The 18,412-nt window shown below is 25.1% G+C and overlaps 5 protein-coding genes across 17 annotated transcripts in view; 2 read left to right on the forward strand and 3 right to left on the reverse strand.

Annotated features, from left to right (window-relative positions):
- The window catches only part of Jupiter (microtubule-associated protein Jupiter), a 71,940-nt gene extending 66,147 nt beyond the window's left edge, over positions 1-5,793 (reverse strand). For 3 of the 9 annotated variants that reach the window (XM_086903350.1, XM_086903345.1, XM_086903342.1), the window contains exon 1: positions 5,567-5,716. In XM_086903350.1, coding sequence (XP_086759476.1) covers positions 5,567-5,622 — 56 coding nt within the window. In that variant the 5' untranslated portion in view covers positions 5,623-5,716. The other 6 variants (XM_086903351.1, XM_086903343.1, XM_086903348.1 and 3 more) reach the window with 5 other exon arrangements.
- Positions 5,794-6,085: 292 nt separating this feature from the next.
- On the forward strand, positions 6,086-8,924 carry LOC100872159 (inhibitor of growth protein 2). Its single transcript, XM_003689656.4, has 3 exons — positions 6,086-6,703; positions 7,034-7,237; positions 7,320-8,924. The coding sequence occupies exons 1-3, from the start codon at positions 6,568-6,570 to the stop codon at positions 7,895-7,897; spliced, it is 918 nt and encodes a 305-aa protein (XP_003689704.1). The 5' UTR covers positions 6,086-6,567; the 3' UTR covers positions 7,898-8,924.
- Positions 8,925-8,987: 63 nt separating this feature from the next.
- Positions 8,988-13,377, reverse strand: Ubc6 (ubiquitin conjugating enzyme 6). Of its 5 annotated transcripts, none has more exons than XM_012494442.3 (5): positions 12,990-13,336; positions 12,650-12,898; positions 11,531-11,611; positions 11,218-11,422; positions 8,988-9,786 (listed from the first exon to the last, which is right to left on the reverse strand). In XM_012494442.3, the coding sequence occupies exons 2-5, from the start codon at positions 12,691-12,693 to the stop codon at positions 9,631-9,633; spliced, it is 486 nt and encodes a 161-aa protein (XP_012349896.1). In that variant the 5' UTR covers positions 12,694-12,898; positions 12,990-13,336; the 3' UTR covers positions 8,988-9,630. The 5 variants fall into 5 exon arrangements, with proteins under 5 accessions (XP_012349896.1, XP_086759479.1, XP_086759481.1 ...); XM_086903353.1 differs by having other exon boundaries at positions 13,040-13,225; XM_086903355.1 differs by lacking the exon at positions 8,988-9,786 and adding an exon at positions 9,807-10,533 and having other exon boundaries at positions 13,040-13,377.
- On the forward strand, positions 13,349-16,082 carry trus (programmed cell death 2 like trus). Its single transcript, XM_012494262.3, has 4 exons — positions 13,349-14,137; positions 14,469-14,899; positions 14,973-15,428; positions 15,504-16,082. Exons 1-4 carry the CDS (start codon positions 14,027-14,029, stop codon positions 15,766-15,768), a joined length of 1,263 nt encoding a protein of 420 aa, XP_012349716.1. The 5' UTR covers positions 13,349-14,026; the 3' UTR covers positions 15,769-16,082.
- On the reverse strand, positions 16,083-18,192 carry LOC105736987 (complex I assembly factor ACAD9, mitochondrial). Its single transcript, XM_012494007.3, has one exon. It carries the CDS (start codon positions 18,033-18,035, stop codon positions 16,176-16,178), a length of 1,860 nt encoding a protein of 619 aa, XP_012349461.3. The 5' UTR covers positions 18,036-18,192; the 3' UTR covers positions 16,083-16,175.
- Between the last annotated feature and the right edge of the window lie 220 nt (positions 18,193-18,412).

Consider the following 18,412-nt stretch of genomic DNA (forward strand, 5'->3'; position numbering starts at 1 on the left):
TCCTCGATTGCCGGTGGAACGCGACACAGATCCTATCGACGTGTATCAACCGGAATATCTCTTCATTATCAACGTCCTGTGCTCTCCATGATCTTGACGAACAAAGTAAGAGACTTGTCCCGGCCGGGTTCGAAGATCAACGCGGATTCTTTGTGTCCCTCGCAAAGCAAGAACGAGCACGATCTTTCTTTTTGCCTTTCCAGACAAGAAGGAACGAGAATGGTCGCGCGAAACACCCACGCGAGACACCACAAGTCATCACGAGAATGATCATTATTATCTTGAGTGATCATCAGCCTGTACGAGTGGCCCTCCCTAGAAAATTGACAGCAATTAGACGACGGAAAGAGAACAAGGGAAAGCGGGGGGAAAAAAATTGACAAATCGAAAAAAAACGACGGTGACTGGAAGGGTCGATGCCCGATACGTGGTAGAATAGTCGAGTCTGACTTGTTAACGGATTTAATGACCAGCCTCAATGCCTTTCGTAAATAAATCACCTGCGTTCACTTCGACGAGACATTGAATATCACTAACATGAGGTTATAAAGGTACATCAATGCGTAACGACGCTTCGTTTTCTACATCGATGTGTATATATAGTGATGGAAATAAATAACTCGCGAGTATTTCGAAATTTATCCGATTAGATCAAATCTTTTATAAGTATTTTGGGGGAAAAAAAAAGTATTTTTAAATGTTAATATTTGAAAAAAATATATATATGAGGGGAATTTTATAGAAAAAAAAAACATGAATAATATTATTTTTAAATTAGAAAATTTTTGGAATAGGGATTATGTATCAAGCATAAATAATGACTTTGATTATTGAAATTCCCTAAGCTTCGCATTCAATTTTGTCTAATTCTTAAAAATTGTAATATTTTATTAAAAGTTCTTATAAAAAATTAAATTACAATACAAAAAAAAAATTTTCAAAAATAAAATAAAATTTATCATATGACCATTGGAACTTTACGCAACTTTGCAAAATTGAATACGTAAAAAGTGGAAAACACATGCACACATCAGAGTGTGGTACCACGAGACTGTTATTCACGAATGTTCGATATGATATTCAGTGAAATCCGGTCACATGAATGTACAGTATAGAGTCTTGTTTAAAAACGAGTTCTACCTACACGACAAAGTGAACCGTGTCACAATCGCCTTGCCTTTAATGTCTCTTTGTACAATATATATATATTATATATATATTTGAAATTGTATTATAATATAATCATAAAATAAAAAAAACATAATTATATAAATTTTATATATATATATAGTGATATAAGATTGCTATTTACGAATCATTTAAAAATTATATATATATAATAAATAGCAATCTTATATCACTTACTTAATATAATTATATATATTCCAAACATGAAAATAAAGAATTTCTCAAAATATCATATATGATTAGTTAAGCTTTAAATGATTCAACGTTATCAAACGTTATCAACGTTATCATGTTTTTATATAAATATATATTAAATATATATTTTTGTATTGAATTATTTATAGATTGTGAAATGATTTACATTCATTAAAACACGATTAAAACTGTCATATATGTATTATATATATTACATTTCTCTCTTCTCTCATTATTTTCTTTTTCTTTGTACAAAATTGCGAAATAAAATTATATCTTTCGTATTCTTAGATCTTATGGAATTTGAAATTTCAAACTTATAGAATAGTATGACTCTGTAAACTTATAAATATGATATGAGGAAGAGACAGAAGTACGTCTGTTCAGTAACTCGCTCTCGTTACACTGGCATTAACCTTTGTACTGTTTCATATCTGAAAATGGTGCGAACATTCTTATTCCATATAAATATCTCGCAAAAATAGAAACTAAACTATAGGCTTCGAAATTCCTAAATTCTAAAATCATAAATCGTTATTCGATTGATATCGAAATTTATCGATTAAGAAATCAAAAATGATAATATTATTAGATACCAATAAAGAATTTCTTCTTCGAAATTTTATAATTTTTATATAATTTAAATATATGACAAAGAACATTTTATTATATAATTATTATGTAATTTATATAATTTATTATATAATATATGTATCTTAGATTTGATTCAGCGTTATTAAATTATAATAGCACATTAATACAATACGAAAAAGTTAATAACAGCTATTTGTCCTATTCGGAATATTCTGAACATATGTCGATTGAAATCGCAAGGGAAGGTATTTGTATCACGGAACATAAAATACGACAGATGCTCCAAATAATAGTTTTGATGAACCGTTGAACCATCACAAAGATATAATTATAAAAATAAACGAAAAAAAATTTCACAAAAAGCATTCAATCGGTAAAACAGAGAGCACATGCGAGAAAAGCAACAGGCGGGACACAGAACGCGCCAGCCGTTGAATTCGCGCTTGATTCTATCACATCAATTAGTGATAACGACTCTATCGCATTTATGAAAATATAATTTCGATTATTCGATAGAAAAAAAGTCATCAAAAGTCTTGACGCTTGATCGAACAAACTTGAAAAAAAAGATTTTTCGAGATTAAATATAAATTGTCAAAACGTAAATGAAAAAAAGGGTTGCATGTTGAAACATAATTAATGAAAAACACGGAAAAAAGATCACCAAAAGAAAAATACTTGTGGCACAAACCTGGTTTTGAAACGCTGCGTATCGTCTTGGCCAGCCCACATTTTTCTTTAATTGCGGATAAAAAAGACTTCTTTTATACTTTCCAACTTGAAAATTACACAATAACGCGTTTCGATGTCACGACGCGACAATTCGTGCCGGTTATGCACGTATAAGCAAGTCTACGACGTGGGTCAATCAGGCTGGATCACGCCGCGGCTCGAGTTCCTCTTCCGTTTCTTTCTTCGTCGCACACACGCACTACCGAATACGAAAGAGAAAGATCACAGATAGAAAAGCGGAGGGAAACTAACGCACGCTACACGAGGAGGCGCCACCTCCAAAAAGTCGAGAAGCAGGAAAGGAAGCGTGCCGTGTTCTGTACAATCGTGAAATCCACTGACGGTAGAGAGATCGACGGCGTCGCAAGCGCAAACTTGCGTAGGGAGAAATGATCCTCGTGCACGTGTGCACAAGGCTTTAAGCCGGTTTATCCAACGCCTGCGAAATACTATGTGGACTCGAGGGATGTGTCCTTAAGCACAGTCACGGACACGATCTATAGAGACAATTCCTTTTGGTTACTTCTTCGGTCTAGCCAGCAACAGAGGTTATATTTATCCTTTGAATCGTACTCTTTTCGGATTTTCTTAGACATGAGAATATCTTGCGTTTGACCATAAATGGAAACCATTTGTTTGTCATTATACATTTAAAATTAAAATGATTCTCTAATAAATTTTAATTATTCGTTAAAACAGCAGATTTCTAAATTTGAAATTATAAAAGAATATTAAATAATAAAACAGCAAAAATTTTTTCGATACTACTTCTATTCTATAAAATAAAAATTAAAAAAATAATAAAATTCAATAATCAAACTGAAAATCTCTAATAATTATACAATTCTTTTTTTCTTTCTGCATACTATATTATCTGTTCATAGCAAAAATACATGCAAAAACGAATATTGCAAGAATACGAAAAAGAAACGAACAGAAATAGACAGAATAAAGAATAGGTACAATATCCATGCAATTATAAAGCTTCGAATCTAAATGTACACGCCTCTATGCAACACGCTAAGAACTGTACAATGCCGGATGAGTCACAACATGACTCGTGTTTCAGAACTATGTATATTATTCGTATACATTTCAAGAAATTATTTACAAAAAAAGAAAGATATCATTCACGTGTGATTTTCTCTCATACAATTATATTTAAAAAAATTTTTTTTTTAAATATTCATTTTTTCCAAATATATAAAGAAACAAGTAAAGTTTTTGTTATTTTCTGTTATCATTACGGAATTTTATCTCTAATTTTTTTAATTTTAATCTATATATGTTTCATATATATATTTCATATATATATGTTTCATAATTTATTGAAATTTTTACGGATTTATATTAAAACCAGTTGTGTATCGTCAGACATATAAAATACTTGTTCAAAAATATTTATCTTTATATCTTATGTACATTTTTTCATTTTATCGATAAATCAAATACTCTTTTATTAGAAACATACATTGCAATGTTTCGCCGCTATCTGTGGTAAACCACTAACTTTTTTTTTTAAAATATCAGAAATATGATATTGCTAAGGCAAAATCACTCACCAACATTTTACAAAATAAGAAAAGATTACATAAACTATACTACTTTCACAATTATAATATTTGTATTTTATATTATACACAAATAAAATTGACACAAATAAAATTAATATCATAATATAATAAAAATCCTTATTCTATAAAATAAATTTAATCATACTTAGTTATTAAAATCAATAAAAATAATTTTAAAAATTATTGTTATGATATTATCAATTATTTATCAATATTATTATTGATAAGATATCATCATTGCATTTAAAAAAAATTTATATAAATTTATATAAATTTTTTCAAATATTTATTATAAATATATACTAATTTAAAATATTTTTCAAAAAAAAAAATTCTACTAAATATTGCAATCGAATTTTTGAAATTTATAACAGGAACAATACAGCGAGCGCTATCTATTGACATTTCTTTGCACTTATATTTTATTTAAGATATTACCGACTCATGATCCTCAAATGCAACAGTTAAATCTTACATATTGTAATAAATTTATACATAATTAATTGAATTTTTGCGAAAATAATTTATTAGAATTGATAATATTATTTTTTCAAAAAAATTGAAATGAAAAAAATTATATATTTTATTTATTTTCAAAGTTATATAAGTTTAATATAATATTTAAAAAAATTAAAAAAATTGTAATTTTTAATAATATTATAGAAAATTTATAAATATTTGATTTAAAGTTAATATTAAATTTAACAAATATATGTAATTGTAAATGACATTCATTATAGAATTTTTATTTATATGTTTCATTTACATAAATACATAATTTATTAAACTTTTTCAAAATATACATTAATTTATATTTAAATTGCAAATAAATGTTTCTAATTTTCGTAATTTTCAATTTATCAAAACTTTACCAATACGAAAAAAGATTCATGGATTGTCCGGTTATGACCGGTTCAAACTGACGCACCATGCATAACAAAAAATCAGTAACCAACAAGACGCCATTAATTTATATTTATTATTATTGAATTAAATAAATAAATATTTTTATTTTATATAAAAACATAATCCTTAAAAATAATAGAAATAAAAAACCTATCAAATAATAAAATTTAAACTGTTAAAAGACCAAATTTTTTAATAATTGTTTTTAGAGATTAATAATAATATAATTAATAATGTCAAAAATATATTTTTAATGTAAAAATTTTAATCTTTTACAGGTTAAAATAAATAAACGATACACTACTGGCAGAAGGAAAATACGATTCCTTAATATAATATTTGTATAAATAAATCGTAAATATAAGTTTGTCACTTACTTGCTAGATTTCTTCTTCTCATCGCTAAATCCTTGGAAGGTTCCTGTGGATGTCATCTTCTAAAATTTGAATACAAGGAAACGAATACTTTTAGAACAACCGTCGCGCAGTTTTTGCGGCACGCGAGAACACAAACACGACTCTTTCTTCTACTTACCGAACGAAATCAAATAGGGTTGTGATACGGGATTGGTAGGTCGTACTACAAATTTTGACGTCAGAATAACTAGTCAAATCAGTGTTTAAATTACAAATTCTTTATCAAGAAAAAACAAATTATGATTGAATACTTTTTTAACATATAAAAAAGTTTTGTAAATTATTTTTTGTAATGAATGTAATTAAAAATTGTTAATATGATATGAAATAATCATAATTTTAATAATGATTTATGTCACTTTATTACCAAACTTTATAACTGTTATTCATCATCTAAAATACATATGAAAAATTATATATATATATAATTTTGTAGATGTATATATATATATATATAAATCTTTGATTTTATAAATCTTTAATTATATTATAACTATGTACTTTATAAAGATTTTTAATATTCCATGCTTGCCAATTATTTATAGTAAATTATTACTTATGTATAATTGTATTTTATACTACATCGTATGTGATTTTGTTTATTGAAATATCAAATAATGAATATTTATAAAAATTTTTTAAATTAAAATAACATCATTTATGATAAATTTATGTCTTGTTTCAAAAGATAAAGATGTAGAATTCTCTTAGAAACCAGCAGCCATGTTTGTTCCTTGTCATAAATACAGATGGAGTATCTAAAAAAGTCTTATAAAAGTTTAATTATATTCCGTATGATTTGATTGATCTTGATTGGTGTAATTATAAATGAAGTGATAATACATATCTGTATAAATGGTGCGACAAGTTCGAAAATCTAATACAGTGACATTCAAGAGTTTGTCATTAAATGGATCATTTTTATTTTTTAACCGTCGAAGGAAATTTATAAAAGAAGGAAAATGTTAAATCAAGCTGTAGTCGAAGCTTTATATTCTGCAACATATATTGAAAATTATTTAGATTGTGTGGAAAACTTACCAAATGATTTACAAAGACATGTTTCCCGGCTTCGAGAACTTGATGCCACTTGTCAAAGTAATTAAAATTAAGTTTAAAAAGTTTCTATAATATATTATTGATACGTTTTCATTACAAATAATTTTTTTGAATTGAAAAATTCATAAATGCTTTTATAAAATATAATATATATGCATTAAAAAAATAGATATAATAAAGAACTCAATAATTTTAAAAAATTGCATTTCTTTATAAAATATTAACTTAAATATAAACCTATTATTTTTTATCTTATTATATTGTAAAGAAGTGAAAAAAATTTAATTTTTGTTTTTCATTTTATTTAAATTTTTATAAAAACAAATTATTTTATATATATATTTTATTTATTTTTATAATTTAATTTAGCATATTTACGGGAAGTAGATCAACAGCAAGAAGCATTGCGAAATGATACAGATTTGACAGTTAAAAGAAGAGCACTTTTAAGACTTCAACAAGCCTTGATTGCAGCACAAGAAATAGGAGATGAAAAATTGCAAATAGTTCAACAAGTTCAAGATCTTATTGAAAATAAATCCAGACAATTAGACTTAGATTATCGTAATCTTGGTATAGCTTTTCTTTTATTAATTTTGCATATTTTATAAAAATAAACAATTATCAATATTTTCTATATTTTAACTTTTTATAGATTTTGGAAAAGAACAAGAAAATAATGAATCAATCCGTGAAACAAATGCAAATGTGACTTCTAATTCTTCTGGCAATGCAAATAATTCAGAAAGACAACCAAAAAGAGCTAGAAGAACAAGAACAGAGACAATGGTTGAGTCTTCCAACACTATGGATATGATTGTAATGGCAGAAACACGTTCAAATTCTTTATCAAATACAAATAATGGTAATCAAAAGAAAACAACTACTACTAATACTGGCAAGAAAAAGAAAAGGAAATCTAGACAAGGTAATCAGCAAAATCAACATCGTGAAGATACTCCACCACCACCAGAGGATGATCTTGCAATAGATCCAGATGAACCAACATATTGTCTCTGTGATCAAATATCATATGGAGAAATGATATTGTGTGATAATGACTTATGTCCTATAGAATGGTTTCATTTTTCATGTGTTTCATTAAGTACCAAACCAAAAGGCAAATGGTTTTGTCCAAAATGTAGAGGAGACAGACCAAATGTTATGAAACCTAAAGCTCAGTTCTTAAAAGAATTAGAAAGGTATAACAAAGAAAAAGAAGAAAAATCGTAGCAGGAGAAAATTGGTGAGCAATTTAAATATTTTGGAAAATTTAATTCAATTTAAAGACAGCTTCTATGATATATTTTATTAAATACTTTCTGAAATCTTATTAAGCAGATTGATTTATGATTTGTGAATTAATAAAAAAATAATAGTTTCATAAAAAAACATGAAATTATTCTATTATTAAATATATAATTGTATAGATATGCGTGTGAACTATCATATAATCAACTACAGTAGCAGATAAATTATATTTGTATAATATTGGCTATTGTAAATATTGTGACAAAACTAAATAATTACAGTAAAATAGATACTTTATAAAAAAAAAATATATTTTAAAATTGCTTTATATTTGTTCAACATTGAAAAATTAATGGGCCTCTATACTCTTGAGCAATAATATGTGTGTAAATACCATTTATCTATGGTAATTATCTAAAATATAGTATATTTCATATTTAAATTACAATAGCAGTATTAAAAGAAAAAAAAAAAAGGAATTTTTGTAACATAAATTAATTGTGTCATGAATAAAATGACTTAAGATCAACATCTTTTTTAATTAGTTTGTATTATAGTATATAAAATCTTACTAGTGATTGTCATCAATTCATTATGTATTAAGTTTCATTTATAAAATTCTGTTGCATTATTTGCAAAATGTATATTTATATAAGTATAGATTCTTACGATTGCATAAAGTTTATAAAATTACATGCATAAACGAAAATTATACATAGAATCTCTAAAAAGAAATTATATGTATAACTTTGTTTATTGATGAGAATTTATTTTGTACATATGAACATTGTATTTTTAGGATATAAATTCTCTTTAATATATAATGTACAATATATTTAATAAGATATAATTTTTTATAGTTGAGCAAAAACTCTAACATATAGCAAAGCATATCGTTTTTTAAAAACAATTTAAATGCTTTGCACAACTATAAAAGAAATTTTTTATTAAACATGTTTATAAAAAACGATTTTAATGTTTTTATTAAATTCAGTAATTTTTATTATGAGAACTGTCTTGGTTTTTGTTTACCTTTCCCCATCTACTGTTTATAAAAGGAGACTAATGCATATTATTATGAATAATGTTTCAACTTTATTAGGAAATTACAAGAAATTATTAATAGTATTATCATTTAAATTGATTATTGATTTTAATTCTATACTATATTATTTATACATTATAATTGTAATTAAAACAAATTATTTTTCCGTTTCCTTATTATATATTAGTAATTAATTTATTCGTTTTAACGTTATTTTATGCGGATCTTATATTTATATGTAACTGTTAATTGCAATGTAAATTAATATTACAAAACAGATAATTATATGTATATTTTTATTTTTATAATTTTGTTATGTAATAACTGGGATTCTAAACCCTAATTATAAATGAGCAAAATAATATACATTTTATTTATGTTTATAGATAAAGATCACATAATGCACAGTACAATTCCACATCACTCCAATGCTCTACACTTTTTTACATATTTAAAATATAATCAATATTAAATAAATTTTTTTATTTCTATATTATAAAATTAGATAATACTTTGAACTAGAGTGTGTAAAAAAAATTCTGTAGAACAGTGGAGGATTTAATGTCTTGATTTATTAGCATGGAAAAATATTTCAGGCCATGAATTAAAAAATTAAAAAAGAAAGACTCAAATAAACATCCTTAAAATTCTGAATGAACCATACTTAATGTCAGCGGCTATCTTCTGTATGACTTTCTTGGAAGTTCAACCAAGACTGTTCTACAATAGCATCTACTCTCTTCTCATATTCCCGCTTATTTTCTTGATATAATCGTGCGGCTAATGAATTTGCTGGAGAATTTGGATTTGGTTCATCCAAAAGGGACTGTAACAAATATTTTAGACTTTGTTATGATATAACATAAGTTTATTCTAAACATAAACAACACAAAAATTTAAAGAAAATCATAAAACTATAAAGTGAAATTATGTATTTATTATATGTGTATATATATACACATATATATACACATATATACATACATATATACATATGTATATATATGTAATATATACATTTATATACACATACATGTGTATATATATGTATATATATTTATATGTATAAGTGAATTTATGTACTATATGAAGTACTTAAATTTAATTGAAATATATTTCTACGCTTGTGAAAGACTGCTTTGAAGCACAAAAACAAAAAGCGCCAAATACCGATTATTTTCTACCATTTAATATTACTAATTTCAATCAAATGTCGATTTGTTATCAAATATCGAAATAAATAAATACACAATTTTATAATAATTTATTATTCAACATCGTAAAAATTCGGTCTAATGTTGCACATTGTGGTAGTTCAATAGAGCTTTAGGAAGAAACATGCTAATATTTAGCGTTAGCTTCTTGGTAAGGCTGCACGTTCTCCACTGTATTTGATGGCTGTAGGTGGCTGATTGATGCTGCAACAGCATTGTGGAAACGCCTGCGACTAATCCGTAAAACTCTGCTCCACACAAGCCTTCACTCGCTTCTCGTATTCACGTCGGTTCTCTTTGTACAGTTGTGCTGCCATTGAGTTGGCAGGTGAATTCGGGTTCGGGTCACTTAACAGCGACTGCAACCACATAAGTCATACTCATTATACATTTCTTTAATGATGCATGGCTATAATTATAAGTAAATGATGCCCTTACTTGGTATTGGTGATTAGAAGTACACACATAAGTCAAATAAATTACAAGCATAAATTTAATACTAACATCATATGCAAATAACTTTCAAATTTAGTGAATCAGACTTTGCTGAATTGCAACCGCTGTTAAGACAAAAACTTACAAATTTTTCGAATTTTTATAAAATTGATATAAAAGACATGGATTTAAATGTGAAATTTTAATAACTCTTAATATATTTCTATAAAAAAATAGAAAATTAAGCATATTCTATTTTAATAACAAATAATAAAATAAGTATTTAATTATTTTGAGAATTGTGAACATTTAGTCATTGTCATGCAAAATATATTTATTATACAAGGAAACTTAATTTCATATTATAGAAAAAAACATGATAACATATACAAACAAAAATTAATAATTATATTTTCATAATATTTCTCAGTTAATTGTAATAAATTTATTATTATTATATTACTTATTATTATTATATTAGTTTATGAAATTTAGCATGCAATTTTTTATATGAATTAATGAAAATAAATAAAAAATAATGTCATTGATGTTTGAGAAATATTGATTCAAACTAATTATAGATGTAAATTATCAAGTGTTTTAAATACCTGTATGGATGTTAAAATAGCAGACACATCATAAGTAGGGCTCCAACGATTCTGTAATATGTCCAAACAGATGCCTCCATCAGCATATACATTAGGGTGGAACATCTTACTAATAAATCTCACTGTAGGTGGTTTGTTTGGATATTCTTCCGTAAATTCTATTGTAAGTTTAAAGGTACCATCTTCAAATGGAGTATCATGTGGTCTAAAAAAATAATGAAATGTAATTATTTAATGAATATATAATTATTTTTAATAATTATAATTTTAAATTTGAATTATTATTTTAAAAAATATTCATATATATTCTTACCCAAATATAACTGCATTCCATATCATAATATTATTGTCTGTAGGTGCTCCTGATACTCCAGTGGGTGGATCTTCTTGTAATCTATTCATAAAAATATTAAATTTTATATTTAACATACTAAAATTTATTAATGTAAATACTAATTAATAATAATTAATAACAATACTAATTAAAAAAATATTAATATTTGTAATATTTTTATAATATTATAATACTTGTTATATATGACATATCAAAATATATAGATTTAAATATAATTACTTTATTATTTAAAGTATATAATATCTAAAGTATATAATAAATGTATAAGATTATACAAAAAAATTTTTTGTTAAAATCTTATAAAGTATTTATTTTATTTTATTCAGAATTGCTTAATATAAATTTAACAAAGAGAATAAATTTAGATTTTTAGAGGTTTCAATGTCGCTTCAATGCTTTTATATATAATATAATTATATATAAAACAATGCCTTTTTATATAAAACATTTTTTAATAACATATACATATATAAATACATATACATATATATATATATATATATATATATATATATATATATATATTCTTTTTTCTATTGAAAAATATCCTATTTATAACAAAAGTAAATAAATAATGAAAATTATGTGAAAACTATTAATATTATATTTAAAAATATCATTTATTTTTTTAAATTATTTTACAATTTATAAAATAATCCTTTTATGAATTACAATTTTTAAGAAAATTTTCTACAAATCGAACGAATATAAGAATAAATAAAAAATAAAAAATATGATAATATAAACAAAAACATAATTGTTCACAAATAATATGCTATTTCCTATACATTTTTTACATAAAAATAAATATAGTATTCCAAATTATCCATTAATCTTCGATAAATTTGGTTAGGAATGTAAATGAAACGTAATAAATGATTATAAACACCTAATAATAACTTTGTAAGATGGGCTACAATGACGTTCGAACGTCCTGTAACCTGATGAGTGTTGAAAAAATTTTTCAATGATTCAGAATGTACAAAAAGATTATAGGCAACATAATATAAATTTCAATTACAATGGCGATGAATGACATACGAAATGATGACATAGAAATCTTGAGAATCACTATACCTCTTAAAGTCTCTCATTAGTCTCCTTCTTGCGGGGGTAGACATCCCTCACAAATGGGCTCGTCGCTCCCAAATCGTTAAACGAATAAATTCCAGAACAATGCTGTCCACAGCTTACGTTAATGCTGTTTCTCAATAAAAGAAACCACAGTCCCGCACGACGGTTACTTCGACAACCTCGTCACATATACAAGAACGCCTGTTGTTTCTGCTGCGTACGTCTTTACCTTTTGTCAGTCCGAAGGCCACCCTATCGCACAATACCGTTATAGGTTGTTCAAAATTAGTTCTACCTAACAGGTTTACGATTGGCACTCGATTGTGTATTGATATTTTAACACCTTGAGTTTCCACTGTCGATCGTGGAAAAGGCCACCAACATAAAACCTACGTAATGATCACCCTGAGAAATTCGTTCACCGGACTGCCAAACCACGGACAGCTGGATAGATATACGGAGGGAATGAGGAATGAACTGTTTTGCGCATGACGTCACAAACTAAAATCGGACATCCCAACCAATAGTTTTTATTACTATATTCGTTATTTGATTTAGATTTATTGTTTTGCTTTTAAATAAGCACGTTTTGTAAAGAAAACGATTGATTTCGAGAAACAAAGTGCGATATGTTTCTATATAGCAGTTTTAAAAGTATAGTTATGCTATATCTAAAAAACGTCACACAATACAAATTATAACCAATCCGGAGCCCTCACTAATCTAAGTGTAGTTTTCATTATAACATTTTTTTTTAAATACTAATATTAATTTTCATGAATTATAAATTAATGCAATTACGTTCAAAATGTATATTTATAAATGCGTTTTTATTTTATACAACTTATTTAATTGAAGAAAGAATAATAAACATCATTTCTATTAATTTCTAATATATAGTTATTAAATTTATTTTATCACGTAACAAATTTTAATATTTGAATATTTGACTTAATGTTAAATTATATTTCTAGGGATTTTGTTTCTTTAAGACAAAAGAAATGCTATTGGTTACAATGATTATCGAGCGCAAAGTATAATCTAAAAGTTATAAATTAGAATTATTTCTATAACATTTATTATGTATTAAAATAAATACATAAATTGTTATTTTTAATGATAAGAGATTATAATATCATTAATCTTATATAAAACATAGATTATATAAATAAAATTTAATTTTTTTACGTAATATTTACTTATACGTAGTCAAAAATCGATAAGAGATGTAGGATACTGTTAAAAGCGCACGCGTGAACTAATGCTGATACCTGTCAGCTGTCCAGTGTTAAATACAATTGCACATAAATTGAGAATTAAAATATTCTCTATCCTATTACGAAGTCTTCCAATGAAGAAATATAATTTTAATCAAACTTAATGGCTTGTGATAATCGAACAAAAGTGTATTTGGGATACGAAGATGAATATGTCACTGATAAACACCGACCATATATTAATTTTATGACAAATAAGATTGGTGGATTTCCAGTAAGCTTCTTCATTTTTAAAATTAAATTTCAGGCATTTATATTTAAACAAATAATATATTTAAAAAATTTTAATTAAACAAAATATCTAAAAAATTTAATCAAATTTTAAAAATTTTTAAGTTACATTAAATTTTTTTTATATGTAAATTATTTTTATATTAAATATCGTATAATTATAATATATAGTTTAAATGAATAATTTAACATTAATATATTGAACAATTAATATATTGAATTAATTTTTGAACAACTTAATATTGTTATAATAATATAAAATTAGATATATATATATTATTAAATTAAATAATATTTATTGTTTTTATTTGTAGAACTGTTATGAAAAAAATTTACTATCATTACCACAATGTAGATTATGCAGATTATATCAACTTTTGGCTCTTCAATTATATGTTCCATTAGATAATTCTAAATATCATCGAACACTTTATATTTTTACTTGTATAAATCCAAATTGTTGGAATCAAAATGAAAGTTGGACTTGTTTGAGAGTTCAAGTATCAGAAGATGAATGTAAACCAAATGCTTTAGATAGTAGTAGCATAGTAGTACCATCTACAACATCATGGTTGTCAGATGCAGATGATTGGGGTGATAATTTGAATGATAATTCTGAACAAAATGGAAATAACGTATTACCAAATAATATAACAGATTTTCATTTTTCTTTGCAAAAAGATGCAGATGAAAATATAAGAGAAGAATTTTCTGCATTACATGTTGATGATCCTAATGCAAACAGGTATATAAAAAATTGCTAAAAAACATTAATATTTATAAAAATATATTTATTTATTATATCTAATTTATTTTAGCCCAGCAAGTATAGAATCTCCAGTTGGTGTAGGTGCTGTAGGTAGATTAGATTCTCCTCAAGCATCAGCTGAAATTGATGGTGAAGAAAGTGAAGTTGTTTGTATTGATACTCCAATTCAGCCTCAATGTGATTTAATTAGTTTATTACGAGAAGTAACTCCATTTCCTATTCAAATAGAATCAAATACTGATACAAAACTATCATTTGTTGAAATATTTCTTTCCGTCGAAGAAGAAGATTACAATCTAGATGTGCCACAACATGTATGTGATTTACTCCTGGAATATCAATATAGAAATCCAGACTTATCATCAAAATCTGGAGCAGATATAGATGAAGGTAAAACTATAGAAACAGATTCAGAAAAATATGAAAAAGGCATTCCTATGCATGGAGATGAAATGTTTCATAATTTCATCACTCAAATACAAAAGAATCCTGGTCAACTTTTACGGTAAAAATATATATGTAAATATTAATTAGATATTATTATTATCAAATTTTATATATATATTATATTATTCTTTAGATATTCCCGAGATAATTCTGCACCATTATTATTATATCCTATTAGTGGATGTGTTGGAAAATGTAGACATTGCGGAGGTGAAATGACATTTGAAGTTCAAATTTTGCCTACATTGATTTCCAAATTAACACTTCAACCACGAGTTGAAAAAAATTTTCAAATTGAATTTGGAACTGTTTTAATATATACTTGTGTAAGAAGTTGTTGGTCTCCAATGGATTTATACAGGGAAGAACATGTTATTGTTCAAGCAGAAAAATTATAGTGATACTACAATTAAAAATAAATTTAATAGAATTCCAAACTTCCAATTTTAGAAAAACTATAGTTGAATTTTTTTTTAGAAGAATACCGTCCACCTTTTGCGTATATTTTAGAATTCATAGTACTGGTGTATAAAAATAAATCTCTAATTCCTATAATATAAGATTCATTGAAAATACCTCTTTAAAATGTTGTGTTAGGATAGTTATGAAAAAGATCTTATTTTGCTTTTAAATTTAATAATAATGTATAATAGTATAAGAAGAAATATTATACATTACTACTTATATATAAATACATAATCATTAATAGAAATATGTTTGTTTATTCTTTATTTATCACTTATAACATTATTTTTACAATATATATTAAAAACAATTAAATTATCATAAAAGTTATATTAAATATTTAAAATGTTTTAGTCAAAGGATGACTCATAGGATATTTACGTTTTTCATATACAAGGTCCATTGCACTTGTATAACACTGATCACCATTAAATAATGGACCATTATCTATAGCTTTTGAAATTTCACATATTTTAGAATGTGTTACAAATGTCATTTTAAGTGCTACTTCTTTTTCAAGATCTGCATTTTGAACACCAATGCAATATGATCTTGAAGAACGTGATAAATTAGCAAATGTTGCATATATTTCTGTTAACATTTCAGTTAATCTTTCCAAATCTATATATTGTTCTACACACTGTGATCCACTACGTTCCAGTAATATTACAATACTGTTTCTGAACTTATCTATACAATCTTCCATATATCTACTAGCATGAGTTAATGATGGATGAAGATATTTATCAGCATTTAATTTTGCATTATATAGTTCAAATATTGAATTCAACATATTATAAAAAGGAAATTTAAAAGCATTTCTTTTTTTAAAGACATGATTATACGTTGCTTGTCCAATATGTTGCATAACACGTGCTGCTGCATATGCATTGGCATCTAAATTATTTACATCCATTGTTGTCAGAGCCATAGCATCATGAAATGCTTGTATATATGATTTATTATTCATATAACTTTGAGCACCAATTAATTGTAATCCTGCTTGAATACATTTTAAACACTTATTTGCACAATATGTTTCAGTAAGAATTTGTTCCAAATCAGCATACATATTTTCATATTCATCTATCATTCCACTTGTAAGATAAGTCATACTTTCCATGGTATACAAAGAAAATACTATTTCACTTAAAGTTTTTTTCACAACATCAAACTGATATAAATCTCTATCATAATGCCTCATTTGTAAAATATCAGGTATTAATATATTTATAAAGTTTCTTAAAATACTAATTGCTTGAGCAGATATATTTTGCTGTCCAGGCCTTAAATATTCCATTAATATTTTAAATCCATCACCTGGTGTACCAATGATATTTTCACTAGGTACAATTGTATCATTAAAATTAATTGTACAAGTAGGTATTTCACATCTGCCAATTGTTTCATATACATTTGTACAATTTATATTTCCAAAATCACGTTCAATTAGAAATAAAGAAAATGAATTTGTTTCAGTCACTTTTATATTTGAAGACATATGTCTTGCAAAAACTAAGAATAGATTAGAATCTATTCCATTAACAACATAATGTTTTTCACCATTTAATAACCATGAATTTTCTTCTTGTATAGCAAGAGTTTGAATGCTATTAATATTTGTTCCACGATCACCTTCATATACACATATTGTAGGAATCATTTCACCACTCATAATTTTTGGATAATATTTAAGTTTTTGACTTTTTGATCCATATTTAGAAATTATTTGAAGTGGTGAAATATGATTTTTTACTATATATGTACCTAACCAAGGTAAATTACTTAGTGTTTCTATTAATTTCAATGATTCTGTATTTGATAAAGTTAAACCAAAATATTCTTCACTAATGTGTGTTCGAAATACTTCAAGTTCTCTAAGTTGATTTAATATCTGATTTTTATCTAGTTTTTTATTAACACAACTTGACATATAAATTTCAATTGGTTTTATCCATTTAAAATAATCATCATATCTAAGAGATATTTGTTCTGGATAAATGAAAACTTCACTATCAACATCTTTTGTAAGTAGAGCTCTTAAAAAGGATATTCTTTGCGGTTTCTTTTTTGGAAGAGGTTCAAATTGAGTTTCCCGATAATTAATACGAGAAATAGTTTCATTTAAGTATTTTTTTAATATACAATTAGATTTAAAACTGAAAATTCTATTATTTTGCAATAATTTTCGTGAATACATTATTCAATATAATTACATGTAAAAATACAAAAAGAAATTTAATATATGATCGATAAAATAGTATTAATATAAATATTATAACAAACCATTGCTCGTAAAAACAAGATATCTTTATATATATAATACATAATATCATTTAATGTATTCTATGTTTAATAGCAATAGTATAAAAATAAAAAACTATACTGTTACTATTTATCAGAACTGTATAGTTTTTTTTATGTAGACAAAATAATATGTATATTTTATATTATATATTTTCAAATATTAATTATTTATAAGACATGAAATATTTATAACATATAATATAATAAGTTTAAAATAAGTCTAAAAAAACCATTCAAAATTTAATCTAATATAGGGATTTTTTATTTTAA

Source organism: Apis florea, unplaced genomic scaffold, assembly GCF_048593485.1.
Source record: "Apis florea isolate Af1SG1 unplaced genomic scaffold, ASM4859348v1 contig_2291_pilon, whole genome shotgun sequence".
Lineage (NCBI taxonomy): Eukaryota > Metazoa > Arthropoda > Insecta > Hymenoptera > Apidae > Apis > Apis florea.

Coding starts and splice junctions, on each gene's coding strand:
- LOC100872159 (XM_003689656.4), top strand. CDS start 6,568: ATGTTAAATCAAGCTGTAGTCGAAGCTTTATATTCTGCAACATATATT. Junction 6,704..7,033: donor ACTTGATGCCACTTGTCAAA/GTAATTAAAATT, acceptor AATTTAATTTAG/CATATTTACGGGAAGTAGAT. Junction 7,238..7,319: donor CTTAGATTATCGTAATCTTG/GTATAGCTTTTC, acceptor AACTTTTTATAG/ATTTTGGAAAAGAACAAGAA.
- Ubc6 (XM_012494442.3), bottom strand. CDS start 12,693: ATGTCTACCCCCGCAAGAAGGAGACTAATGAGAGACTTTAAGAG. Junction 11,612..12,649: donor CTAATGAGAGACTTTAAGAG/GTATAGTGATTC, acceptor TTTTATGAATAG/ATTACAAGAAGATCCACCCA. Junction 11,423..11,530: donor TGGAATGCAGTTATATTTGG/GTAAGAATATAT, acceptor TTATTTTTTTAG/ACCACATGATACTCCATTTG.
- trus (XM_012494262.3), top strand. CDS start 14,027: ATGGCTTGTGATAATCGAACAAAAGTGTATTTGGGATACGAAGATGAA. Junction 14,138..14,468: donor ATAAGATTGGTGGATTTCCA/GTAAGCTTCTTC, acceptor TTTTATTTGTAG/AACTGTTATGAAAAAAATTT. Junction 14,900..14,972: donor GATGATCCTAATGCAAACAG/GTATATAAAAAA, acceptor AATTTATTTTAG/CCCAGCAAGTATAGAATCTC.
- LOC105736987 (XM_012494007.3), bottom strand. CDS start 18,035: ATGTATTCACGAAAATTATTGCAAAATAATAGAATTTTCAGTTTTAAA.